Consider the following 27,185-nt stretch of genomic DNA (forward strand, 5'->3'; position numbering starts at 1 on the left):
TAAATCACGAGTGTAAACGTAAACGGGCTTACTTTTATTTGAATTTGCATTTATTTGTCTTGTAAAAACTTCAAAAATACATTAGGAGCTGAAAATGAAACATATATATACAACATCTTACTTCACTTGAAAAATAGTTCATTAAAATATATAAAAATTAGTATATACCATTTATTTATTGAAGTAAAAATCAACTGCCCATACTCATGGACATGCGCTTGATTTATTTAATCTTTTTGGGTACTTATTAAATTGAAATTTCGAATTAGTTGCGGCTCTTACCACTTCTACCGTCGCGCTACAGCACTGCTTCGCCGTGACTGGCATTCGCAGAAGAAGAAGCACCGTGTAATCAGCTGTTCGGCAAACGAAACGACAAGACGCGCATTTGTTTGACTTTCGACGGCTGCCCCTAAAAAGCGCAAATGGAGATTGAGATGTGTTCCCGCATGATTATCCCACCAGGCTTGTAGGGGTCAATTTCGGCTATAATGTCATAGTCTTTGCTTACAACCCACTTGGCTGGCAGCACGCGCGTGCGCGGCAATCGCGGTCTATCGGGCGTCAGGACGAAGGACGGGACCTAGAGAAATGATAGCCATCGCGAATTGGAGACGCGGCAGGAACTCGACTTTTAGTGCTCAGTGCTCAGCGGAATTTGGTGCCATTTCAACGTGTTTTCGGGCGAACAATCCCCAAAATCAGTATTTATTGTTGCAAATCGCTCGCCACCATCCGTGTGCGTGTGTGTGTATGCGTTAAGTCGTGTGTGTGAGTTTGTGTGGCGAGGGGCGGCGAAAAGGTAGTGGAAACCTTATAAAGTAGAATGTTAAAAGTGCCAAGTTAGTGAAAAAGTAAATTCCGACATTGGGGTCTTTTCGCAGTCTGTATGGTGGTGGCTCGTCCTCGGTTTCCTCCTTACCCTCTTCCATTCTCTTCATCCTCGTCTTCCCGTCCTTTCAAAGGCAAAGAAAAAAACACAGCGTGCCCCCGATAAAGGGAACATTCAACCAGGACCTTCATTATTAAAAAATACGTCTCTTTTGAATCCTCACATTGCGGTCGTTACATTGTCAGTACACTCACAAAGTAGTTCGATTAATTTTTTTTAATATTATCTTAGATACCATTTTTAAAAGGTAATCCCTAATGCATGCATGTCTACTATTGAGAGCGCGCACTGTTCATTTGCGAATGTGTGAGCCATGAATATGTGAAAAACAAAGACGGCGATGGCTGTGAATAAAAATCAATATTGATAGTAATTTCTCGGATGCTCCTCTACTCAAGACCCTCCCGCAGGAAGCGCAGTCAGGTGGTCATTGTTCGCTCCATCACCCCTGTTGCCCATTTTCGCATTTTCCTATTTTCCGCACTATCCGCCCCTTTGGTGTGACTCATTCAGCGCACGAACTCAGAATTCCATCAGCGACTCCCTTCCGCCTGGGAATGTGGAAACGCGGTCTCCCATTAAATATTGATTCGATCCTGGACTTCAGCACGCTACAGGAAAACATATACAAAAACGATTAAAGAGCAATTTGCAAAGCGGCCAATAAAATGCAAAGTAAATAAATGGCCCACAACTCAATTCGGCCTGCCAATTTAACTGCTTATCGTTCGGCGAAAGTACACACGAATAAGTCACACTCAAATTAAAATCAAAGTCAACATTGAAACAGTGAAGATGAAAACGCGCCTCGTCTCGCTGACTTTCCGCGGCAGTGCATCCGTCGATCCACGCTATTCCGCTTCCATGTTGCCGTGGACCATCAACGATATAAGGTCCACGGAGAGCTACACGAAGGTAAATACCACGTATGATTTATGGGTAAACAAATACCTCTGGTCTAACTCGCTTCTACTTACTTTGGCTTAGAAACTAATTGGACTAATAGTTTCAGAGAGAACATTTTAATAGGAGGGGCCAAAATAATTTGAAGCTCTTACTTATGATAACAATTGATTGATTTGTACGAAGACAAATTAAAGTTAAATAGATACTGAGGAACAGTAATTTTAACTTAAAAGATATATCTAGACTAGGATATTTTCACACTTCCGATAATCACACTCCAATTAAATTTATAAACCTTTTTAGCATGTCACCAGTTAAATTCACTTTTTTTTTTTAAATAACCACTACACCAATTTACTTTTTATTGGCACAGCAGGGAATTCGACTTCAAAGAATGATTCCTTAAAATCAGAACAGGAAATATGATGTATTGGCCAATGGCACGATAGGATTTCAATATAATCAATTTCATAGAGGAACCATCCCATCTGAGATATTGTGTTTGATTTGAATTATGTCGTCACCTACAAAAACTTTTATCTTTAATCCAATCAAACACTGGGTGCAGTACACAGATTGCACAGGAAACCCACTTTGCCAGCCTTTGGCGAAAACAATTAAAGGAAATTTGCCATTATTACGGCTGGGCAAATCAATTATGTTTCAAGTGAGATGCTGGCAAAATAGCGAACCGAATTTACTTAATAAGTTTGTGCTCCATAAGGGATAATTATTGCGATTAGTGACCCATTGGCAGCCGATCATCGTGTGCTTCGATGTGCTATAAATAGCACCCAGATAACCGATGACGAACGCAAAGGAAAGGAACAACTGAAGGCCCAGAGCCAAATTGTGGGACGCCCCCGTCAGCAGGTGTAACCCAAACAGATTAAGCATACGCCGCGTTGAACACGTGCGACAACATGGCGCGTGCCCTCTCCACCCCCTCTCAACCCCTTGCTCGGCCCCTTGGTTAATATTATTAGAAGCAGGAAAATTAATTTTAGCAAAGTCCGCAATTAGCCAGTCATCAGCGCCGACCGAACGCGGGGGCGTTTGAGTGACCTTCCTACCAATGATGGATAGGAGAACCAAAAAGGGAAGTCCAATACTTACATACATATGTAGGTAGAGGATAAACTTAACTTTAATATCCAACAGAGAACACTAAAAAAAAATATAAATGTAATTTAAATAAATTGTGAAAAACTCTTTATTTAATATGGACACAGATAAATTTTCTTTATCTTTTGAGTTTAGTTAACATGTTTCCCCGCATTGTTTTGCACTTTTTGGCTTGTGCAAAGTGCGAAACCTAAGCAAACAACTTTTGGGACAAGGACACCTTATTTGGCCATTTGGGTTTTCTTTGCGTGTGAGTCCTCTTCATGTTCTTCTGCACTCCACAGCCCGGGTGGTCGTACTCGCATTAAAACGAAGCCTTTCTACGTGCTGTAAGCATGGCCCAAGGATCTGTGGAGGAATCACACCTGAGTCTAGCGATTGTTGTTGATGCTCACTGAATGTGCCTGGCCTCAAGGAGCTTTCTCAATCACTTCAACAGGGAACTACTTGGCTTGAATTTGTCCAGGGAGATTCGCATCCTTATAAGTAACCGTGGCATACATAGACGTGTCCGTTTAATTCTCGTACCTAAGTAAATCTCTGGTACCCAGGACCTCTCTGTAATCCTCTTGAGTTACTGGTCAGAGAAATTTTACTTTACTATTGAGTAACTTTCTTTCTTTAGTCCCTTTTTTGGTAGAGATGGTAATCAAAAATTTGCAGGGAAAACGTGGAAAATTCAAATCTTTTACCGTCATAACTAAACAGTATCTCAAAATCCAAATAAAGCATGGCTTGGCTTTTTATTAAACATGAAATACTTGGAATATATGTACTTATAATAATTTGGATTATTAATTATTTTTAACTTAGCTTGTTCTTATAAACATTGTAAGAAAAAAGAAAATGATGTATTGTTTTTTTGGGAATGATTTGTTTAAATCAAAGTAGTCTTTCGAAATATTCTTAGCAAGGACAGTTGTGTTATTCAATAATGAATCAGAAGGTCCATAGTTCTCCATGAAGCAGCCACTACTCAGGACTGGAACAGTCCGCAGTACTGCAGTACCGCATTTCGCCCCGTATTCTCTTATTTTAATATTTACTTGTTTTTGCATTAAGTTGACACAAAACCAACACGCACCCCGAGATAAGAAAAACGGCGCAAGTGGCATAAATGAAATGTTTGCTTCCTTCTTGGCTACTATCCTTTTCGGTGTGGTGCGGCGGCATGAAAATATAACAAGCTTCTTGGATGAATGGATGGCCGGCCCATCGCGCCCCGCCTACCCACAGGCGTGGAAAACGAAAAAAAATGCATCCACTGTGGCGGCGTCACGCAACTTTTACATTTTTGTCAGCCCCGAATTTGTCTTGCAATTCGTTCAAAAAGTGTTGAATAGGAAACTATTTGTGGTAATACTTGTTAGTTGCTATTCAAATAATACGTTTACTATTAATAACACAACCAAATCCATTCCTGATGCGGGAAAAATAGTTGTTTTTGTTCCCTATATATAAATTAAATTGGTTGGATCTGTAAATATTTACTAAGAAACAATCAGTTAAATAAATACCCCAAAGGACTCTTAAAGTCGTGCAAAGGGCAAATTTCGGTTTGAAGCTTGTAACGCAGTGAAAGAAATCTTTTTTAGCCTATAGACAAATCATTATAGGAAGGACCGTATGTTCCCATTAATTTTGTGTTGTCAGTCTAACAGCTATCTATTTGAAACTTATGCAATTGCCTGAGTGCGAGTTTAGTAGACCGGAAAGTCATAGCTGCTTAGCTTTTCTGGTGCCAACATGTCTTAAGATATTATAATATCTGTACATGTTTTGCATATCATCTTTGTTTTCATCACTCGGCCCACATTGAGGCGCTAACGTATGTATTTACTGTGAATGGGGGACTTCTAATCCACTAACAATGGCAGGGATGCTATGCTCGCTTCTTTTACCCAGCGCATTCGCCTTCGATACTTTTGGTTAACACGAATGAGGTCTGACAAGAATTTCAGGTAGTGGGCCTCCCGATTGCCCCGCTTTCCATCCCCTTGTGATGTGGGCGCGTGGTAGTGGCCCATTGACGTCACAAAGCCAGGGAGTTAAGTTAAGCGATGGGGCTGGAGAGGAAAAATCAATACGCCGCTTGTTTCATTTCCATTTTCCCAACTCGCCTCTGCTGCGCGGTGGTTGCTGCTGCTGCCGTTTCAATTGTTGCTACTCTAGCTGTTTTGCCGCCTCCTGCTCGGGAAGTCACTCAAGTCGCGTTGGTAATCCGCTTTTGGTCGAGTCACTTGAGTCGTGTCACTCCCTCAGTCCACCCACTTTGCCCCCAGAGTCCTCGTCTGCAGTGGCATAAATGCCTTCGCACTTCATCGTCGCCACCCCGCTGTCCTCGAGCTAGAGCTCTTCCGTGGCTTACGCGCCGAATGCGTTATATTCCTGGCGGATACAGCCTTAGATTGTGCCACATATCCCGCCACTGCATTCCAGTTGGCTGCTGTTTTGCATTGGATGAAAGTCGGTAACGTGGCCTGCTGATCTCTGGACCCGTGTATGCCATCTGAGGTCTCTTAACGTCGTTGTCATTCTGCCATGATGCACATTGTAGATAGCTGATGTCGTCCCTGATGTCATCGTCAAGATGACACTCATAATATTCGCATTACAGGCGCAGTAGTAGCTGGAATATATGCTCATATCGGTTTAACAATACGCCTTTAAATATCTGCCATCAATATGTGCACTATTGGATAAATGTATGTTTAGTTATTGGCAAAACAGTTATTTTTACATACTAATGAGCAATTGACTATAATAGAGCAGTTGATTTTAGAAATTTAGATATTACACGATTCACAAATCCCTAATTTTAAAACGCTTTCTTGCTGGTGCCTTGACAATCATCCAACCAAGTGGCCAGATGGACACTCACGCCGCTGAGTGATGAGCATTCGCTGCCCGGGGAAAGTCCACTGTTGGACATGCCGTCGCTAAAGGGCTCCTCCACTCTAGGTTTCTTCCTGGCATATTCGTTGTGTTCCGACCTGGAAATCGAGGGAGTGTCGCTTCTAGATGTCACATCTTGGTCCTGATCCTGGTCGTCCTGATCCTCCGCTATATAACGGCGTAGCGGAGACCTCACTCCCATACGAGCGTTGCCAAGATGCAAGCCAGATTTGTCCTTCTCAAAGGACATCATTTCACCAAACCGCAGGGCATTCAGGTTGTCAACGTCCAGAAGGATTTCCTCCATGTACATGAACATCAAACTTCGATGGATCTTCGACCACGAGGACAGGGCGGCCAGACTCCACAGTTGGCTGGAGTGGCGTGCAAATGTGCCGATGTTGGTGGCCGCCATATGTCCCACGCAATTGATCAGCATATACGCCTTCCTGTACTGGGCAATGGTGTCCTCGTTCAGCATTTTCTGTGGGGGGAAAGGTTCCTTGTAGCACAACTGTGCGAATCCCAGAATAAAAGGCACAAACTGAAATTTATCCAGCGAGTATCCGCCATGCCAGTTTGACGAGTTCACCGAATAGGTTACCTGGAGCCGGCGCACGAACTGCATATAGCGATCGAACAGAACCAGAGCCGAGGCTGCCAGGTCTTCTTCCTGATTGAGGATCTCCGCCTTGAAAAGGGCGCACATGAAGAACAGGAAGCTCAGCTCGTGCCCGGTTCCGTACTCGATTTTTGTAGAGCTGCCGAAGGAGCCCGATAGATACACTCCAAGCTCGTTCACGTGCCTGCACTTGCTGCACGGCACCGCCTTCTCCACAAGCTGGTATATGTCCCTTAGCATGCTGTGCGCCCAGCGTCTGTAGCCTTTATTTCCTGGATCCAAGGTAGCCCCTAGAACGACAGGCGCCGGAGGATTGGCCACAATCATGGAGTCCAGCTTGTCGAATATGGCCGTCAGTCGCCTGATGTTCTGGCTAATCGGAAACCAGTCCGTGTTCCGGATCCCCTGTATCTCGGTGCTCACATTGTTCAAGTATGTGATCAGTGTAAAGTACGCCCTTGAGGCTAGCCAGGCTTCTATGTCCGAGGTGGACTGCACCCGACACACAGGTCCTAAGTTGCTTCTCCGAAAGAAGGCGGCCACCCGCTTGGGATTCACTTCACTCTGCTGCTCCATCTCCTTGAGTATTTACACTCTCTATTTGTATCGATGTTTGTTGCCATGTGCTTATTTCAATAGCCATCCAAAACTAAAACTTATTTGACATACTGACAGACTTAAGCGGAATATTCGCCCTAGTTGTTAAACTCCTAGATCACTAAGTTAGGTGCCGTTTTTATACCCGTTACTGGTAGAGTAAAAGGGTATCTAGATTCGTTGAAAAGTATGTAACAGGGAGAAGGAAGCGTTTCCGACCATATAAAGTATATATATTCTTGATCAGTAGCCGAGTCGATCTGGCCATGTCCGTCTGTCCGTCCGTCCGTATGAACGTCGTGATCTCAGGAACTATAAAAGCTAGAAAGTTGAGATTCAGCATGCAAGCTCCAGAGACATAGAAGCAGCGCAAGTTTGTCGATTCATGTCCCACTCTAACGCCCACAAACCGCCAAAAACTGTCAGTGTTAAAGACTCTCCTTCGCACTTCCACTAGGAAATTATCGTTTTATTTAAACACTACTACCAAATTAGCGAACTTATAAATATGAACATTTTTTACAAGTGCTCTTTTAATAAAAAGGATTTGAAGTTCAAAAGATATTAAAAAATAATTACGAGAAGGAACCGTGCATGTTATTCTTTATTATTCCTTATGACATCAATATTAACAAGATCTTATATGCATCAAAGATAGGGAGCAACAACAACCAGATACGATAAATAATAAGTTATGGGTAGAGTTGTTCCCCTTTTATAAGTCAAGCCTCCTTCGGACTTAATTGAGAAGTTCTTCAGTTAACCCCGTGGTTATTTGGGGCCGTATTTCAAAGCTGGCGACTCGTTATTTGGACTTCAGAAGTAACAACAACAGAAACAAAAGTTACTGCAGTTAATGCTAATTATAATGCTAAGCTGCGCCAACGGTAACAACCACAACAACGACATGAAGCAGTGCAATTTATTAGGCAACAGTCACCACATCAACAACAACAAACTGCAGCTGGGGTACGGAAATGTACTAGAAAACAGTTAAAACGTATAAATCGAAGGGTAAAAACACGCGAAGTCTGCATCTAGCAGGGATTGTAATGACAACAACAAACTACCATCATCATACAACAACAACGTTCAAAGGCAACACATTTTTCAAAACTGTGGGTGTGGCAGTTTTGGGCGGCTTTTGGGCGTTTGAATGGGCGAGGAAATAAACTTGATCTCAACTTTCTAGCTTTTACAGTTCCTGAGATCTAGGCGTTCATACGGACAGACGACGGACATGGCCAGTTCGACAATTTATCTAGCTACCAGGTTATTGATTGTGATCAGGAATATGTAGACTTTATATGGTCAGAAACGCTTCCTTCTGCCCGTTACAAATTTTTCAAAGAATGTAGTATGCCTTTTCGCTCCACGAGTAACGGGTATTATAAATACTGTACAATAGTTCATCAACAATTGGCCTACCCTAGCTTGCACCTACACTGCTCGTTTCGAAAGTAAGTCTGGAAACGTGACTTCATTAACTATGCGACTTGATTCCAATTAGGAATCGCAGAGAAAGGAGGAAAAAGTACCCAAAGAATAACCAAAAGAGGTCAAGCAGTTAATTGTTATAGCAAGTAAATAGATTACGTATACGCAGTGTGCCACATAACAATTTGTCTGTGAGGTTTTGGAAAACAATTAGACACGAAGAATAGATATCGTCATTATAATGAACAATGAATAAGCACGAACGATGCTTCGTTTTTTGAAAAGGGGAAGGAGAATAGTGGACCAATGTCTTGGGATTTTTATTATGTTGTAAATTATACCACCTAATTATCAGAAAAATGGCATCTGAAATATATTTTTCAATGTAGCACACGGAATAAAACGTACAACATTTTGATACAAAAGGAAAATGGTAATAAGGTTTATATATTTTTAAATTGCAATTTACCTGACAACAAAGCCATTGCAAAGCACTTCATTCCGTACTCAATAAACGAAGAATGGCATTGCCTGTAACGGACAGCATGAATCCTTTGTCAAGTGTCAAAGGAAATTAATTAAATTTAAAATGTCATGCCGGGTGGAGGACTAGCTTTCAACTCTGGTCGTACGTTAGGAATTTATTCCCGATACTCGGAAAGTAAAAGGGTATAAAAGATTCCTTTAAAGTAGATATATATTATTGATCAAGATCATTAGACGAATCGATCTGGCCGTGTCTGTCTGTCCGTATGAACGCCTTGATCTCAGGAACTATAAAAGCTAGAAAGTTGAGCTCAAAACAAGAAAGAACGCTATAGTCGAGTTCCCCGAGTATCTGATACCCGTTACTCAGCTAGGGGAAGTGTGAAGGAGAGTCTTTAACACTGACAGTTTTTGGCGGCTTGTGAGCGTTAGAGTTGGAGTGGCAAAACGTTTTTTTGGCAAATCGATAGAAATTTACAAGTCTAATACAAAAACAAGAGAGAACGCTATAGTCGAGTTCCCCGACGATCTGATACCCGTTACTCAGCTAGTGGAAGTGCGAAGGAGAGTCTTCAACACTGACAGTTTTTGGCGGTTTGTGGGCGTTAGAGTGGGCGTGGCAAAAATTTTTTGGCAAATCGAAAGAAATTTACAAGTCTAATAAAAAAATGAAAAAATATCAAAACATTTTTCAAAAGTGTGGGCGTGGCAGCTTTGGGCGGTTTGTGGGCTTTAGAGTGGGCGTGGCAAAAAGTTTTTTGGCAAATCGATAGAAATTTACAAGACTACTACAAAAATGAAAAAATATTAAAACATTTTTAAAAAGAGTGGGCGTGGCAGTTTTATGCGGTTTGTGGGCGTAAGAGTGGGCGTGGCAAAAAGTTTTTTGGCAAATCGATAGAAATTTACAAGACTAATACAAAAATGAAAAAATATTAAAACATTTTTCAAAAGTGTGGGCGTGGCAGTTTTATGCGGTTTGTGGGCGTTAGAGTGGGCGTGGCAACATGAATCAACAAACTTCCGCTGCGTCTATGTCTCTGGAGTCTGTATGTTTAATCTAATTTTTCTAGCTTTTGTAGTTCCTGAGATCTCGACGTTCATACGGACGGACAGACAGACGGACAGACAGACGGACAGACGGACGGACAGACGGACATGGCCAGATCGACTCGGCTATTGATCCTGATAAAGAATATATATACTTTATATGGTCGGAAACGCTTCCTTCTGCCTGTTACATACTTTTCAACGAATCTAGTATACCCTTTTACTCTACGAGTAACGGGTATAAATATCATAACATTTTTCAAAAGTGTGGGCGTTGCAGTTTTGGGCGGTTTGTAAGCGTTAGAGTGGGCGTCGCAAAATTTTTTTTGGCTATTCGATAGAAATTTTAGGCGAATACAAAAATTAAAAAATATCAAAACCTTTTTTCAAAAGTATGGGCTAGGCAGTTTTAGGCGGTTTGTGGGCGTTAGAGTGGGCGTGGCAACATGAATCGAAAAACTTGCGCTGCGTCGATGTCCCTGGAGTCTGTATGCTTAATCTCCACTTTCTAGCCTTTGTAATTCCTGAGATCTCGACGTTCATACGGACAGACGGCCAGACGGACAGACGGACGGACGGACGGCTACTGATTCTGATTAAGAATATATATACTTTATATGGTCGGAAACGCTTTCTTCTGCCTGTTACATACATCTAGAATTATACATCTAGTTACACGAATCTAGTATACCCTTGTACTCTACAAGTAACGGGTATAATTATTCAATTTTAAGTTTTAAGAGGTGGGCATTTATTGAAAATTTTTAAGTTTGAGATATGGGTAAACGGGTAATTCTTTAATGGGTTATATTTTCGAAAGAAAAAAAATAAATTGGTGGGCAAACGGCAAACTTCTAAATATTTAATTTTACTAAATCCAGCTTCTTTGAGCTAATAAAAGGAGACTAAGCATGCAGATTCCAGAGACATAGACGCAGAGGAATTTTGATTTTAAATATTGAACACTCATACCCCTGGAAAATGTTAGTTTCAGAAGCCATAAGTTCACCTTATCCTGTTTGGTTATTCCCACACATGGATAAAAAGTTTTCAATTCTTTTTTAGTTGGCTAAGTTAACGCCCATCTCATGAGCACACACACACACTCTTAAACCTGGGAAAAACTTAGCTTTGATTTAAATTTAATTTGCAAACGAAAAGTTTTCATTTTGTTGGAGCTATCCGGCGACAAAGAACGCCTTCATTTGTTTACTCTTTCGGAAGGTAGATGGCTTCTTCTTTTTGTGATGCTTACAGTTGGCGAAATACAAAAAACTGGGCCATCATTAACATAACTGCTCGGTAAAAGTTCAGTTTGAATTAATTATATTTAGAAAATCACGCCTGTAACTGACGTGTGTGTACGTATGTGTGTTTCATATTTCAATTTTTCCTATTTGCAAAGCCTTTGACAACAGCAAACTTGTGGTGAAACAAAAAATGCCCCCCGGGGGCTAAAACCACAACGACCTGCTTTCTGCCAACTACTGATATAACTACACCAAGGCAGCTACAACTACGACACACCCAATAGTGGGCACTACCCAATTTCCGGCTAGTCACCCCACTCGCTCCAGAAAAACCATTCGGCTCATAGTGTCGACTCACCCTAGTTACCGGGCTTTAGTTGTTAGCATAAAAAAGGGCCAAGAACAGAGGGAAAAACGCGAAAAGAAGGCAAATGAGCTGGAGGCGGAAGTGCGCGGGGACGGAAATGGAGCAGCTGCCATGTTGGCAGGCATGTCATGTTGTCGTTGTCCTCGTTGTCACCAATGCGCGTTTCCTCCTTCTGTGACGCTCTCATTGCGGGGCATCCCTTTCTCCTTGTGCATGCAAGTATGTAAACTGATTAAAAAGGAATTTAATATTGTTAGTTTGCTTCGCGTAGTGGAAACATTCTAGCAAATTATGAACAACGTGCAGTTATCACCATTGTGTTTTGCCCGTTGCTTGGGCTTATTTCACAACCCAATCGAGATTTCTTTTGCTGACAATTAACAATAAAACAAATAATTTTTTAATAGTTAAATATCACAATATTACTAATAATAGCAAATAATAGAAATACACTCTGAACTATGTCTTTAAGTAAAACATACAATTTTAATTCAATCCTCCCTTGCAGTTGTCGGTGGGCATCGAGCATGGCATCCTAGAGTCGTACAACTCGGACTTCGAGCTGCAGTTCAGCCACCCCCTGAAGCATATCGTCGGCATGTGCCGTATTATCCATAAGCCGCAGGCGAAGAGCATCGGCAACGGCTTCCTGCAGCTGAAGTCGAGTACTGGCCAGGCTTCGGCCTCCTCAGCAGTCGCTTCCTCGATGGCCGGCGGAGGCAGCAGCTCGCTGAATGGAAACGGATTGCGCCACACACTGACCGCATCCACGTCGTACGGCTCCCTCTCCTCCAGCGCGGCGTGTGCTTATCAGCTGCAGTTGCAGCAGTCGGAGGCATCCGCGGAGCAGCCGCAGAACTTTATGGAGTTCCAAGGACCCATCACCGGGCTGGTCTACTTGCTGAAGGATCCCAAGGACCCGCTGCTGCACATCTATCTGTTCGAGTGCGAGGCCGTCGAGGAGGTAAGTGGGGGCCCCAATTCCCGATCCCAAATTCCGGGTCCCGGCCAGAAGACGGATGGAAAAAGTTGTCGACAGTTTTAGTCGACATGGTTTCAGTTGTCTGTCCTCCGGCACTTGCTTTTCTAACAATCTCACAATCCCTGTTATTTTGAGGGGAAAGTGAACTGAACCGAGCATCACAAATTTGTGTGCGGACAGTTTGTGGCCTTTTGAAACGCTCTCGTATGGAAATGCTTAGAGAACTAGCAACACAATAGTTTCCATATAAAAACTGGAAGGATTTTGCGGTTTTAGCAGCGACCAAAATTTGGATGCCTATCGAGCGACTGTCTTGGGTTGCACAAATGTGACATAATTCGAATTGCTTTTTCAGGTTAGGATGGTTAAATGGGACTTTCCTACATCGTTCATCAATGAGACTCCCTTAAAAATGTTGGCTTCGTGAAAGTGGCTTAACTGGACTTGCTATAAAATTTAGTAAAAGGGTATACTAGATTCGTTTAAAAGTATGTAACAGGCAGAAGAAAGCTTACCCGACCATATTAAGTATATATATTCTTGATCAGGATCAGTAGCCAGGTCGATCTGGCCATGTCCGTCCGTCTGTCCGTCCGTCTGTCTGTCCGTTCGTATGAACGTCGAGATCTCAGGAACTATAGAAGCTAAGAAGCTCAAGTATATCCTTATAGTAGGACTAATAAACGAAGGCGCTTAGAAAACCTTTTAAAATTCCTCAGTACTCACTACAATAACCACTGATACTGATACCCTCTAATCCGCTTCTACTACATAAGCATCTTTAATTCACACAAATCTGACTTCATTCACAAGGCCCACTTCGAGTCCAGCAAAAATAGACCGACCCGACCTCGTCTCCTTCTCAATCATGTGTTATACCCTGATGTTTGAGCCCAGCACGCCATAAATTGAATTTCGTTTGCATTTCTAATTAATGCAGTTCGGCCAGTAGGGTGCAATCAAAAAGCTGCTCTTCGCCGAGGAACATTACATTAAATTAGGACTGCTTCGCATGACCTTCTGCAAAATACACGCAAAAGGTTAATTTCCAACCGACGGGCCAAGAACATGTGTGAAAGTAAGGTGAAAAATTAAATTCCAGTTTTGGCAGAGGCTGTGCTTTAAATCGAAAACGAAGCCACTGCAAACTTTATTTGGTGCTCCCACAGTTAAATTATTGCCAGTAATTTTTAAAGCTCATCGTGAGGTGGCAGCTTTCAATTGTTCTTGCTTTTTGTTGTAAATCTCCATTGAGCGTTTCCACTTAATTTCATCGTAATCGGTAGAGAGTTTTTCGCGAGAGCTATTGTTGGTTTATTGCATGTCAAAAGCATTTTAAGCCCTGCGTTTAGGCCTTGATGTTGCCTTGGCTTGATTGTTGATTTGTATTGAAACTCAATTTGTATTGAAACTCAGTTTCTAGCTGGTGTTATTCACAATATCTGGATCTGTGCTTGGATTTCGGCATTACGGTCGCCATAAACTCCCAACGAATTCCGATGGCATGTTAAAAAACAATGCAGGTCATAACCAAAGTATTTATATGTTTTGTGGAAATGCTTATTAGAGCATAAAAGGATTTGAAAGTACCCACCGAAGTTTTCAAATGCTCGCTCTGTGAAAACCAATTATTATATTTAAGTGCGATATTCTAATTGTGGTTCCTATTAATAAATTTTACATTTTCATGCGCCCCAATAGGTTTTACGCATTCTCTTAAAATTAAAATTGTTTTGAACGTTTCCTTTATTTAAGATCCAAATGCTTTATCAAACATTATATGTTTTCATTATTAAAAGTTTTTTACACTTATTTTAGAAATATAAACATCAATTTAGCGATGAATTACTTGTAAAATTATATATTCCTGATTAAAATACAATTATGCAAATAAATCTCTATCTAGCAAAGTTCTGTTAATCAAACCCTATTTATAGTGCAGTTTCCTTATGAATGCAATAAATGAAATCCCTACCTCTATATTTAATAAGATACTATAATAGGTAAAGGAACGAGAATACAGAAACCCGGTACCCCACATAAATGCCCTCTGTGGTCATCCTACTGAAATCGTTTCAGCAATTGAGCCACTAATTAAAGCCATTAGGCGTAGAGATAAACGCACTTTTCCCCGCAATCCTTTCTGTTTTCAAAGCAAAAGGGAACACATTACGCAAGCACTAAAAAACTTTCTTTCAGGAACAGTAGCAGATGTGTTTCTCGGCGGCACTTAAACCACATCATAAGCTCGTAAATATTTAAGGCCTCTGTCCGCTCCACCTGCGAAATGTCCTTGTGCATCATTAGCAGGTGGGTCCTTTGCTAAATGACGCATGGCGCAGGGCAGCCATTCGCCCGTTTAAGCACCGAGCTTATTGTCCTTGCTCCCTCCCGTAGGTTGGAAAATGGTCCTTCGAGCCGAATGTCAGTGGCGGTCTTGGTCCTGGCCATCATCATGGTCTTCTGCATGGCCGGCTGAACAACTCGGTTGGATTAACAAGAAACTAATAGAGTGAGTTGGCAACCTTTCAAATTGTCGATAGCTTGTCAAAGCATGCGGCTTTGAGGATGCCATCTTCGGGCTCATGAAGAACGGAGGATTCTTCCGGAGTATCCACATAATGCACTGCAATGCATAACAAGCACAAATACCATTCTGCCATACACTTCGGCACTAGATAACTTTTGAAAACGATATTGAGCGTTTAAAATATCCGCTTTCCCCGAAGCCGCTTTCGACGGCAGATAATTGGCTTTTTCGCTTTTATTTCCTCGAATCGCATGCAAAATATTGCCTCCTTCCGTTGGGGTAGAAGAACTTGGCAAGCCCGCCCGGTAAACAAATTGAATTTGTCGCACATCGGGGAAGGAAGAAGCCTTTTATGCCATGATTAGATTGGAGTTGGTCCCTTCCTTTGGGTCTTTGTGCCTGCTTCAAATTGAATTTACAGTCAGGTATTAGTTTGCTGCCAAAATCAGGGTATGCTGCCTTAGTTTCTGTTTATTATATTCATTTCTGTTTTACACAGTACTTTATAGCTTCGTTTTTTAAAGGCTTTACTAGGGCACTATAGTAATTTTCGCTGAACAGTACAGTACTTTCGTAAAGCTTATAGAATAAATAACTATCTAATAATAAATACTACAAACTAAAATTGCGAAAGAAGTAAATATTTTTGAAACACGACACATCATAAAATCTTTTAGTTTTTTAGTATTTATCGTGTAAATAATTTTGTATCTTGCGTTAATATTTTTCGTTCAGCTCAAAGAAATAATTTTGCTTGCTTTCTAAAAGCCCCGCAAAAAATTCATAAATAAATTCTTATACCATTTACCCGTAAAGTAACAGGATAAAATTATAAAACAGCGATGAATCTTAGATCGATTTATATGTTTCATTTCAACTAAGGCTTACGAATTTTCCAAGCAGCATTTTTGTGTAATTATTCAAGACTTTTATTACACATCCCTGGCTTAATCCGTGTTGACGATTACACTAAGGCTATATCCGCACCTTCGACATTGCGCAATTTGGCATCGAGTTTGGCTACTTATTTTGTCATTTGCCCATTGAAATCGCCGCAGCATATGTTGTATTTACCGCGGTCGGTTGCCCAATGCACGTTTGTAATTTATGATCTTGTTTGCCGCATGAAGTATGCGCCGTGTGGTTCGCTTGACTCTCTCTCTCTCTTTCTCTCTCTCTCTCTCTCTCTCTTTCTCTCCCCCACTGGCTTTCTGCCTCTCTTTCGCTCTATTTCGACTCTCGGTAGCACCCGCATATATCCTCTTCGATTTCGTATGCGCATGTAGCTATATCGCCATATTCCCAGTCGCACTTCTAGTATGGGATCTGCTGGTCGGCAATCAAATCGTGCGCACTCCGCTTGCGAGCTTGTGGCGACAAAGACGTATAACACCGGCATATCAAAATATCCACAGACCCCCAAAACAATACGCACATAATTAAAGGGGGACATCGATAGTACCCGAAGCCACAAGACATAGGGAAATGGGCTAGAAGTAAACTTGTTTACTGTGCTCGAAATAAAAAACAGAGCGTTTTGCAACCAAAAATAATCAGTCACTTAAACGCGCCAGCCAAATCGAAAGGCAAAACAGTGTATATATGTATATCCCCACATGTGTAAATCATATAGAATTCAGTTTATTTCTGTCTGTTTTGGCCATTCTGTTCTTTGTTCTCTCCGACGTTTGCTTGCCTATTTGAAGAATCTTGGACAGGCATAGCCAACCAATTGAGTTGTCTACGGCATCTAAGAGGTAGACTTACATAAGCTGATCTCAGCATTTTCCACTCAAAATAAGCAAAGGCTGAGCATCTTTAGGAGTTCTAAATATTGCATATTTTCAAAGTGCCACTGCAAACAACTCGGAAATCAAGTCGAGCAAAGTCAATTAACGCGGCAATTAGATATACGGATACACAAATGACCGTATAGCGCTATTTAGACGGTTGCGAATACACGGCGACATAGTCTTACTTTCGGTACTGGGGAAATGTGCTGTATCTGCAAGTGCAGCTCTGGGAATCCGTATAAATATAATGGTTTATGGGCAGTCAAGCGCAGCTGAGAGTACTTTGACCCTTTTGTATCGGAAAATAACACACTCGTACATTCCAATATGCCATATCTCTCTAACAGCTGATCACAGATGCTCGTTCGAAACTCGAAAATACTTTCGCTGGTCGCGAGAATCGCTCTGTTCGCATTTGTCGCCGGGTTTCGATGGTCATTTCACACTAAACGAGCCCCGTGAACGGTCGTAAAAGCTATTGGCTGTTGATTTACGTGATCTTTCGGTCGTCGAGCAGAAATCGGAATATACATATATACACATTTGAAAAACGTATTATATCTAAATAGATAGAGCAAACCCCTAATGCAGTGAAAGATCGGTTGAAACGCTGTATAAATGACAGTTAATGATGCAATACGTCATTAATAAGTGTTTAATCCAAATAGATAACCACTGTCAAGAGCTACCTAAGAAATTGGTTATATCAAAAATATAATAATAATATTTCAACCGGTAATAGATGTGGATAACGTGTGATAGTCGTACAAAATCTCAAAGTACAAATCTCAAAATAGACATTTGTGATACAAGCCGCAGTTGTTAAAAGAAAGGCGTGAAAGTAAGTGGTGATAACCGAACACCCAGAGCACCCAGAGCTCCCCGGCGAATAGGAAAGTATCTGAAGATGTTCACTGTGCCGTTTCATCGGGACACCATTCTGACCACCTCCGTCAGCGATGCATCGGTGCTCAATAAGAGTCGGGCCGTACGTAGAGATTGGGATTCAGTATTTCATCCAGTATTTCATATCGAACCACTAACCGCTAAATTGATTTCAATTTTCTGCCTGCTTCTGAGCTTGTGTAATTTGTTTCTATGTGCTATTTACTTGCTGCTTGCCTTTTGTTTGTCGTCTTATGCAAGGGTTTGTTATGCATGCACTGCTGCGATTGCTTTGTTCTTTTGTTTTCCAACTAATTGCAGCGTTTAGGCCAAGTTAAAAGTCAGCCCCCCCTCCCCCCCCTCGCTTTTTTCATGCACCTCCGGCATCCACTTAATACTAATTGATTTACCCTTGAAATGGTCTTCTCATCTCGTCAATAATGAATTCGTTGTGCCATTTCTTTTCACGTTTCAAGTTCGACTATTATTGAAACTTAAAAGGCCAGAGACAATTCCCATGTAAATGGCTCGGATATTCTATTCCCCGGATTACCATATAAAGTGCTTTTCCGTGGCTAAGTCTTCCATTTTGTTTCAAAGTATATTCCGCGCGGATGCCAAAAGGCTGAGAAGAATGAAACCATAGGCGCCAGGAAAAGTTTCTCGGATTCGTCCTTTATGTGCCGCTTGACCATGTCCATGGCGACTTATTGACCTTGGCATCCAAGAGAGCGCCGCAATTGGGAAAAACACTTTGGGTGGCTTTAACTTTTTAGCCGAGTCGATTGTACACTTTTGATGGGCTTCAAAAGTTGCACAAAGGCCGTTTTGAGATCTGAAAAAACGCACTAGGGGTGATAAGTTTCGAGTGAAATATGTAAAAAAAAAGATTAATGTGTCAAGTGGGTGAACTGGTCAAAAAATTAGGTGCATCCGCTTTAGTATCTGCTCCTCAACAGATCTTTAAACTTCATGTAGTTAGATAGACGTGTAAAATGATAACTGGTAATTACCGACCTTCTATGAAGGAAGGGGTATATAATTAAATTAAATTTCAATTGAATTATAGGCTTTCTGAAACCGGTCACAAATTGCCGGGCAATATAATATAATATCTGCGATGAACTTAGAGCTTCGAGTGGTTTAGCAAGGGAATTAAATCGTAATTTGAGCTGAATGCTAAAATATACCATTAATTATTATTACCCTCGAGCATTTCGCCAGCATTAAAGTGCAATTCATTTTGCGTAGATTTCCAAAATATATATATATAAATATTTTTTGGTTAGTACATGATAAACACCATTGGTGGTCAAATGGGACGGAACCAATTGTCCACAACCCGAACCGAATCAAAGCAATTGGCAGGGAAATGGAAAACGCGTATATGTCACTATATGTCAAACAAGTAAGTTTGATGTAACGAAGTGGTCATGGCGATTGTTGCTGCATTGATCCGTCCTTCGGAGGAACTGTGTTCAACCAACGCAGTTGATGTGGTCTTGGCTGCCAGTCCAGGTCTTTACTATTCGCGAGGACCACTGACACCACTGACACAAGAAATCATAAATGTAGATGACATATGAAAAAACCCGTACATGAAATATTAAATATCGTCGTTCAGGCATGTGATAAAAGCAGTAAGACACTTAATAGATATTTTAAATTAAGTGTGTTAGTTCCCAAGAATACATACCCGCGAAGACATTCTATTAATTAGTTATTTTCAAAACAATAATATCAATAAGTTTACAGAAAGGAGAATACTATCACGTATATCGCTTGTGTGTTAACCCCACTTCAAAGTTAGTATAATTAAGGCATGTGCAATGCAAAACAGTTGGGGGACAAAACAATACCATAAAATCTGTGGCGATAATAACGCGTGCGATTTGTGAGCGGGTCGCGTGTAATTTGACTTTGTCGTCACTGCTGCCTGTCGTAGCTCTGTGCTCTAAGCTCTGTGTCTCGGGCAGATTGGGTCCCGCAAATTCGGCCTTAGATACATATGCGCATTGCTCATGAAAAGCAATACAACACATGCACTACAGCAGTAGTGCAACACGTAAAAATGAAGAAAAAATACAGAGTCATCCAGTGAATCGCGAAGTCAGGCAAACGTGACGTTGAATTGAATTCCTGCAAACAGTTTTCATTGTTTATGTGTGATGCTTATATTATTTGTTTTGCTTAAGCAAAATTAATTAAAAAGGGAAACACCCATGCATATATTGTTGGACCGTTTAAAAAGCACGCGTGTCTCACAAATCATAAGCTATATACAAGCAAAGCCAATACGTTGGCTGTTTTATACCTCATTTGAAATGGTTATATGGTTCAAAATAAATAAAAACCGTTTGTCAAATTTACAGTTACATTTCGAAACTAAGGCTTTTGTATATAGAATCCCTTAAAGAATCCCTTCTTACTCCTTCTAACAGATAGTTGATTCTAATACTCCTATTAAAAGAGTAATTAAATAGCCATTTATGATATCAAGTCGTGCACACTTCTTTTAGGGACACGCAAGACCCAATCGTGTAGATTGCAAGACAGTTCAGTTCTATCATTGTGACCGTAGCTGTAGCTGTAGCGCAATACATATTCAAAATGTGGCTATTGGTCAACTTGTTCTGCAGATGTCGTCACGATCACTCGCCAAACGACTGATCACGAGGAAGAAGAAGAGGACAGTACCAAAATAAGAATGAAAATTTAAATCAATTTAGGAAGATAACTTTTTAATTTGTTCGTGTGTCCGAATTCGTGCCCTAAAATTGCCGATGAATGACAATTAGATGTGGTCCACACTGATGTATCTTTGGGATTCAAGTGTGCGTGCGAGAACGCATCTCACGGACAGCTGCATCCGCCGAGAGTGGGTTGACATTGGACTTTTAACTTGCTGGCACCCGCCAAAATCATTTCTGGCATCTATTCAATGCAAACTGGGACGACATGCGGAATGCCCGATCTCTCGCCCACAGAACGCCCTAGAGGCTTCTCTCTGAGCAGTGAGCAGGGCATCATCATCACGCCGGGAGCAGCTGATGCATCCGATGGGCAGACATTGCGTCGGCATGAGCACTGTTCCCTGTGAGTCACGAAGTATCCCAATTTTATCTCGGTTTTCCTAATGGGCCTGACGCTCATCTGTATATTAAATATATATATTACAAATTTCGCATATTTACCTGTTCTGTTTTGTACTTTTGTACTTTTTATACCCGTTACTCGTAGAGTGAAAGGGTATACTAGATTCGTTGAAAAGTATTTAACAGGCAGAAGGAAGCGTTTCCGACTATAAAAAGTATATTCTTGATCAGGATCAATTGCGGAGTCGATCTGGCCATGGCTGTCTGTCCGTCCGTCTGTCCGTATGAACGTCGAGATCTCAGGAACTATAAAAGCTAGAAAGTTGACATTAAGCATTCCGGTCTTAGCTGAAATTATGAGGGGATGTCCGGCAAACTTTTCTCCTTCAAATACTCCAGGAGGGAAGGGTGAATAGGGCCATCCGTCAAATTGCCCAAACTTTGGTGTTGCACCGCCTGCACGTTTTTAACATTCTCCCCAAATCCCAGACGAATAAAAGCTGAGTGTCTAACCGGTGCTTCCGTATGCGAATATCTTACAGATGGCCGAGCTGATGCACCAGATGCGGGATCCGGCCCACACGCTGGGAGGTTCCGTGGGCAGCATTCCGCAGACGCTGATCGGCGGCGGGGGAGGCAGCCACGGAAACTCCAATGGAGCACTGAACGGAATCCATGCCACGCCCGCCACGAATCTGAAGATGAGCGAGGCGATGCGCAACGCTCAGCACGACGCCAGCCCCAATCCAGTCAGTTCAAAGATGAAGGCCTCCAAGTCATACACCCATGGCCTGAGTAGCTCCTCGGGCACAGTGAACATTCCCACGTCCACGTCGGCCCAGAGCAATCTCTCCCTGCTAGCGGACATCTCCCCGAACCACACGCACTTCTTCGAGGTGATGTACGTGGGCAAGATCCGGGTGTCCCAGAAGCGGGTGCCCAACACCTTTATTGACGACGCCCTGCCCAAGTTCAAGGCGTATGATGCTCAACGCTTGAGACTTCTCCAAAATCGCAAGATGTCTCTCAGCAGTGAGGGTGGTGTGGGCATCGAAGCGAAACCCAGCAGCTCCCTTACGAGTCACGATTTGAAGGAGGAGGACGAAGAGGAGCACGAGCTTAAGGGGCAGGAGGATTCACAAGCAAAACCCTTGGTGCAACTACAGCTGACGGGCGCAGAGGAAGGAGCAGCCCCACGACCCCTGGAGGACGACAAAGAGAACAAGTCCCCGGAGAAACGGCCGCTGCTGCGAGGTCAGAGTCAAATCGAACTGGGCCACAAGGAGCAGTAAGTATGCCGTCATTCGAGTATCTTTTCCCCTGACATTTCGACGAACAACTTCTCCGTCTTGCCGAAAACCCAAAGCTCCAACGGCTCCGAGCCATCAGCATCCCTTAGCCAACTGGAGGCACGCAATGTCATTGTAAACAAGCAGCCCACGCCGCCCAGGGAGCAGGGTGTGGGCACTGGGACCGGGGGTGGAAATGGCGACGCTACTTCCGCTTCTGCGGGTCCCAGTCAACTGCATCCCAATTATGCGATGGATAAGTAAGTGGCAGCTAGGCCAGCAATAACGTCGCATGTTCGTTTTCGTTTTTTGGTTATTGTTGCCAAAACTTTTTTTTTAAATCTAAAATCTAAAGTACTGTGCTCTCAAGATTCTGAGGGAAGTGAATGCCAAAATAATTTTGCCTGTGGCCCCTTAATAGGGTATCCTTTTTCGTTTGTTTCGCTTGCCTAGTAGCACCCATCGCTTCCCCCCTTTTATAGTTGCATGTCACCGCCTGAAGCACATAGAACTTGAATTACTGAAAAATGTTCAAAACCTTAAAACCCGCTCCTATTTCTAGCATACCCAAGTTGAGGGATCGCTCCGCATCGCAGGGCTGCATTCCGCCGTATGTGGAGCAGAACCGGACGATGGTATTCCTAGTGGGTCGATGCGATCTCCGTCTCATCTCGCCGGATCGAAAGCAAGTTCTACTCTACAAGGACTTCAAGGACGTGGCCAGCTGCGTACACGGCCAGAAGTCGCTGGATCACTTCGGCATCATCTGCCGGGAGCTGAACAACGATGGCTACATTGGCTACGTGTTCAAGTGTCAGTCGGAGCATGTGTGCGATGACATAGTGGCCGCCATTGCTCAGGCATTTGACACCTGCGCGGAGCAGAAGAAGAAGCAGGATACCCAAATCTTCAGTTGCGAGCACTGCCCGATGCTGTGGTACCACAAACTATGCACCGACGTCGAAGGCCTTTCCGAAAAGAAGACCCAGGCCCTGATCCTGCGCCGAATCGAGACTCTGAGTGACGACGAGCAGGAGATTGTGTGGGCCAAGTTCTGTGGCTCTGAAAAGACCAACGCTCCGGTGGCCGAGCAAAACCAGTTTCTCATGATGCTGCTCAGGGCGCACTGCGAATCCAGACAGCAGAGGCATGTCCACGACACCGCCGAGAACCGGTCAGAGTTCCTTAACCAATATCTCGGTGGCAGCACCATATTCATGAAGGCCAAGCGCTCGCTTACCAACTCATTTGATAATCTCCTCAAGCGAAAGCCCTCCAAGGATGACATTGCCGTACCGTCGCACAACTTAAGGGAAATCAGGGAAGGATCCGCCGAGCCTCTAGGCACCCAGTCACCTCCCGAAGGCTTTCGATCGCGATCGAACACTGTAGGAGCTAGTCCCAGCAGCAAGCCCACAGCTGAGCAGCTGAAGAGTCCCATGATGGACATGTAAGTAAGGAACTTAATGTTTATTCTTGAATCCACTAATATCTTCCACTGCATAGCTTCATAAAGGTGGGCAACAGTCCCAAAGAGGCGGAAACCCATCAGAGCTCCTGGCGTCAGGCCATACTTAATAGTGTAGTGACACCATCCAAGGGTCTGGATAGTGAGGTTCCCACCGAGTTTCTGTCGCCAATGCGAAAGCGTAAGTAATCCCTATATCCTTTAGTATTGTTTATGATTCATAATCATTGATATGACAGCTGTGAAGCGTGGTAAACGGGATACGGCGGAGTTAAGGGAACTTTGGCGCACTGCCATTCGGCAGACTATAATGCTTAACCGCATGGAGACGGAGAACGCAATGTTGCAGGCACGTCAGAATGAAAATGAGCTAAAGCGCATTAAATTGGACTACGAGGAGATTGTGCCTTGCGACAAGCAGCTAATCGAACGATGGGAGCAGATCATCGAGCGCAACTCCACACAGATCGGCAACAAAAAGGATCCCAAAGTCCTGGGTCACGCCATTCGCACCGGAGTACCGCGATCAAAGCGCGGCGATGTCTGGACCTTCCTGGCCGAGCAGCATTCCATGAACACGGCTCCGGTGGACACAAAGCGATTCCCTAACTTCAATACACCGTATCACACGCTACTGAAACACCTTACTGAGCATCAACATGCGATTTTCATCGATCTGGGAAGGACGTTTCCCAATCACCAGTTCTACAAGGATCCGCTCGGTCTCGGTCAGTTGTCGCTGTTTAACCTGTTGAAGGCGTACTCCATTTTAGATCCGGAATTAGGGTACTGCCAGGGTCTGGGCTTTATCTGCGGCGTATTACTTCTGCATGTGAGTTTTCTTAATCGAATTCTATAAAGAACACTAACTAATTATTTCGTTTTCCAGTGTGGTGAAGCCAATGCATTTCAACTGCTAAAGCACTTGATGTTCCGTCGTAATATGCGCACAAAATACCTGCCTGACATGAAAAAGTTTCAACTGCAGCTGTATCAGCTCTCCCGATTGGTTAAGGATCATTTGCCAGATCTGTACGTGTGGCTCGATCAAAACGATGTCTCGCCTACTTTGTATGCGGCTCCATGGATACTCACCGTCTTCAGTTCACAGTTCCCGCTGGGATTTGTGGCCCGCGTTTTTGATCTGCTCTTCCTGGAATCCTCCGATGTAATCTTTAAGTTTGCCATTGCCTTGCTCTCCGTGCATAAGCAGCAACTACTGGCCAAGGATAACTTCGAAGAAATTATGGACTATCTGAAGACAGTGGTGCCAAAGATGGAGCACTCCTGCATGGAACAGATTATGAAGCTGGTCTTTAGCATGGACATAGGAAAGCAGCTTGCCGAATACAATGTGGAATACAACGTGCTTCAGGAGGAGATTACCACCACCAACCATCACCTAGAAATGCTGAACAGGGAGAAGACGCAGAACCAGCATCTGGAGCAACAATTGCAGGTATGCTTTTAAAACTTACTAAGTTTAAATAATTGTTACATTTCTTTTTTCTGTAGTTTGCTCAATCTTCGATTGCTCAGTTGGAGACCACTCGTTCCTCACAGCAAGCTCAGATAACCACGCTGCAATCGCAAGTTCAGTCTCTGGAGCTAACCATCCAAACGCTCGGTCGCTACGTTGGCCAACTGGTGGAACACAATCCTGACCTGGAGCTGCCAAACGAGGTGCGGCGCATGCTCCAGCAGCTGGACGACTTGGAACGCCAGCGTCGCAAACCGATATTCACCGAACGCAAGATCGGCAAATCCGTTTCCGTCAATAGTCACTTGGGGTTTCCACTCAAGGTGCTCGAAGAGCTGACCGAAAGAGACGAACTTGGTTCGCCACAAAAGCAGAAGAAGGAGAAGACACCTTTTTTTGAGCAGTTGCGTCAGCAACAGCAACAGCATCGCCTCAACGGGCAGTACTCTAATATTGGTGAGTCGGTGTCCCCGACTCCACCTTCGCGACCTAATCGCCTGCTGGACAATGTCAGCGCTCGGACTGTCATGCAAGTGAAACTGGATGAGCTGAAGCTGCCGGAGCATGTGGATAAGTTCGTAGCAAATATTAAAAGTCCTTTGGAGGTGGATTCTGGAGTAGGCACGCCCCTCAGCCCGCCCAGCACGGCGAGTAACAGCAGCGGAGGAAGCATATTCAGCCGCATGGGCTATCGTACAACGCCCCCAGCTCTTTCTCCGCTGGCCCACCGACAAAGTTACGGAGTGGCAATTACCTTGGCACCCTCTGCTCAGCACATGGAGGAAGTGGCGCCCACAACGACAATGGCTGTAATGCCTCGGGAGGATAGCGAGGAGCCGCAGCCCATGCATCCGCTCAGCATAGTCGGAGGCGATGTTAACGTGCGCTTCAAGGGCACCACGCAGCTCAAATCCATACGACCGGTGCACCACATGCGTGCGATTCCGCTGAGTGCAGTGCAGCACCAATCCAGCACGGAGCCCACGGTGCGAGTGGCTCCCGTGCCCGTGGAGCTGGCTCCACCAGCGGCCACTGCAACCACCGGTCGCAGCTAACGGTTCTGATTCATCGGGAAGCTGCTGCGCGGATTTTACCGCGATTAGTGCCCGCCGGCAGAATGGGCAGCTTTCAAAATCAACGCTACTCATAACCTTTTCTGTTGCGGCTTAGATACAATTACCCCAACGTATAAGATAAAAACTTAAACTTCGCTTTCAAATTGTGTGTATGTGTCGATGTACGCACAAGATAGCCATAGATATTGCTCCAAAGTTATGCAATCGTTATAAGCTGATGCCCCAAAAATTAGACAAGTATAAATGCTTATAGGAATAATTTGTATAATGCTTTTTCAAGGTTTTATAAATTTGGCTAACGCATCAAAATCGAAGCTTATAACCTTAAGCATCACCTTAAACAAGATAATCAAAAGGCATTAATGATCCGTAGTTTGTTTTTTTCCCTACTTTTGACATAACATTTTAACGAATTTAATTAGAAGTTTACTTGTTAATTTTCGTGTTTCTTTAATTCTAGACCATTAGTTCTTAATGTTATTTTTAATTTACCTATATTTTTACATTTCTCGCAGGGTTTTACTTTGCAATGTATACAAAAGTCAAAAACCTAATTTTTAAAACAATGATACTTGCTACATACTTGTACATTGTTCTTGACTAGGATACAACTTTCTTAAATCTCTTTCGTTGATTATGGTACTTGGATTGTATTGATTGTTTACATATATATACGATTATGAACTATAAAAAATAAAACCATACAAGCAAAGTAATTCATTTTGTGTAAAGTACTTAAATATTGCTTAGCTGGACGGTTTTTATCAGGCGTCCTGAGTTTTTGTAGCTGCTTTGTGTTAGAATATGAGTAAGATCAACAATTATATGAAAACAGAATAAATTCATAAATTATTTAATCAAATATTTAGGTGTTTTATATGTGGGTGGGTATATAAATTACATTATATATACATAGTAAAGAAATAACTCAAACGTTTTGTCCTAACTAAATAAGCTCTG

At 42.9% G+C, this 27,185-nt stretch overlaps 2 protein-coding genes across 8 annotated transcripts; one reads left to right on the forward strand and one right to left on the reverse strand.

The window, feature by feature from the left end:
- Nucleotides 1-341: 341 nt before the first annotated feature.
- Nucleotides 342-27,041, forward strand: LOC122622505 (TBC1 domain family member 4). 5 transcript variants are annotated; one of them, XM_043800978.1, is made up of 10 exons: nt 342-469; nt 1,500-1,807; nt 12,136-12,591; nt 21,455-22,200; nt 22,279-22,461; nt 22,764-23,651; nt 23,708-23,850; nt 23,909-24,501; nt 24,559-25,128; nt 25,185-27,041. In XM_043800978.1, exons 2-10 carry the CDS (start codon nt 1,688-1,690, stop codon nt 26,202-26,204), a joined length of 4,719 nt encoding a protein of 1,572 aa, XP_043656913.1. In that variant the 5' UTR covers nt 342-469; nt 1,500-1,687; the 3' UTR covers nt 26,205-27,041. The 5 variants fall into 5 exon arrangements, with proteins under 5 accessions (XP_043656913.1, XP_043656912.1, XP_043656914.1 ...); XM_043800977.1 differs by having other exon boundaries at nt 372-802; XM_043800979.1 differs by lacking the exons at nt 342-469; nt 22,279-22,461 and having other exon boundaries at nt 1,278-1,807.
- Nucleotides 5,617-7,144, reverse strand: LOC122622507 (serine/threonine-protein phosphatase 2A activator). Of its 3 annotated transcripts, none has more exons than XM_043800983.1 (2): nt 6,423-7,140; nt 5,617-6,302 (listed from the first exon to the last, which is right to left on the reverse strand). In XM_043800983.1, the coding sequence occupies exons 1-2, from the start codon at nt 7,014-7,016 to the stop codon at nt 5,742-5,744; spliced, it is 1,155 nt and encodes a 384-aa protein (XP_043656918.1). In that variant the 5' UTR covers nt 7,017-7,140; the 3' UTR covers nt 5,617-5,741. The 3 variants fall into 3 exon arrangements, with proteins under 3 accessions (XP_043656918.1, XP_043656917.1, XP_043656919.1); XM_043800984.1 differs by having other exon boundaries at nt 6,163-6,302; nt 6,364-7,144; XM_043800982.1 differs by having other exon boundaries at nt 5,617-7,141.
- Nucleotides 27,042-27,185: the final 144 nt, after the last annotated feature.

Source organism: Drosophila teissieri, chromosome 3R (assembly GCF_016746235.2).
Source record: "Drosophila teissieri strain GT53w chromosome 3R, Prin_Dtei_1.1, whole genome shotgun sequence".
In the NCBI taxonomy this organism is placed as follows: Eukaryota; Metazoa; Arthropoda; class Insecta; order Diptera; family Drosophilidae; genus Drosophila; species Drosophila teissieri.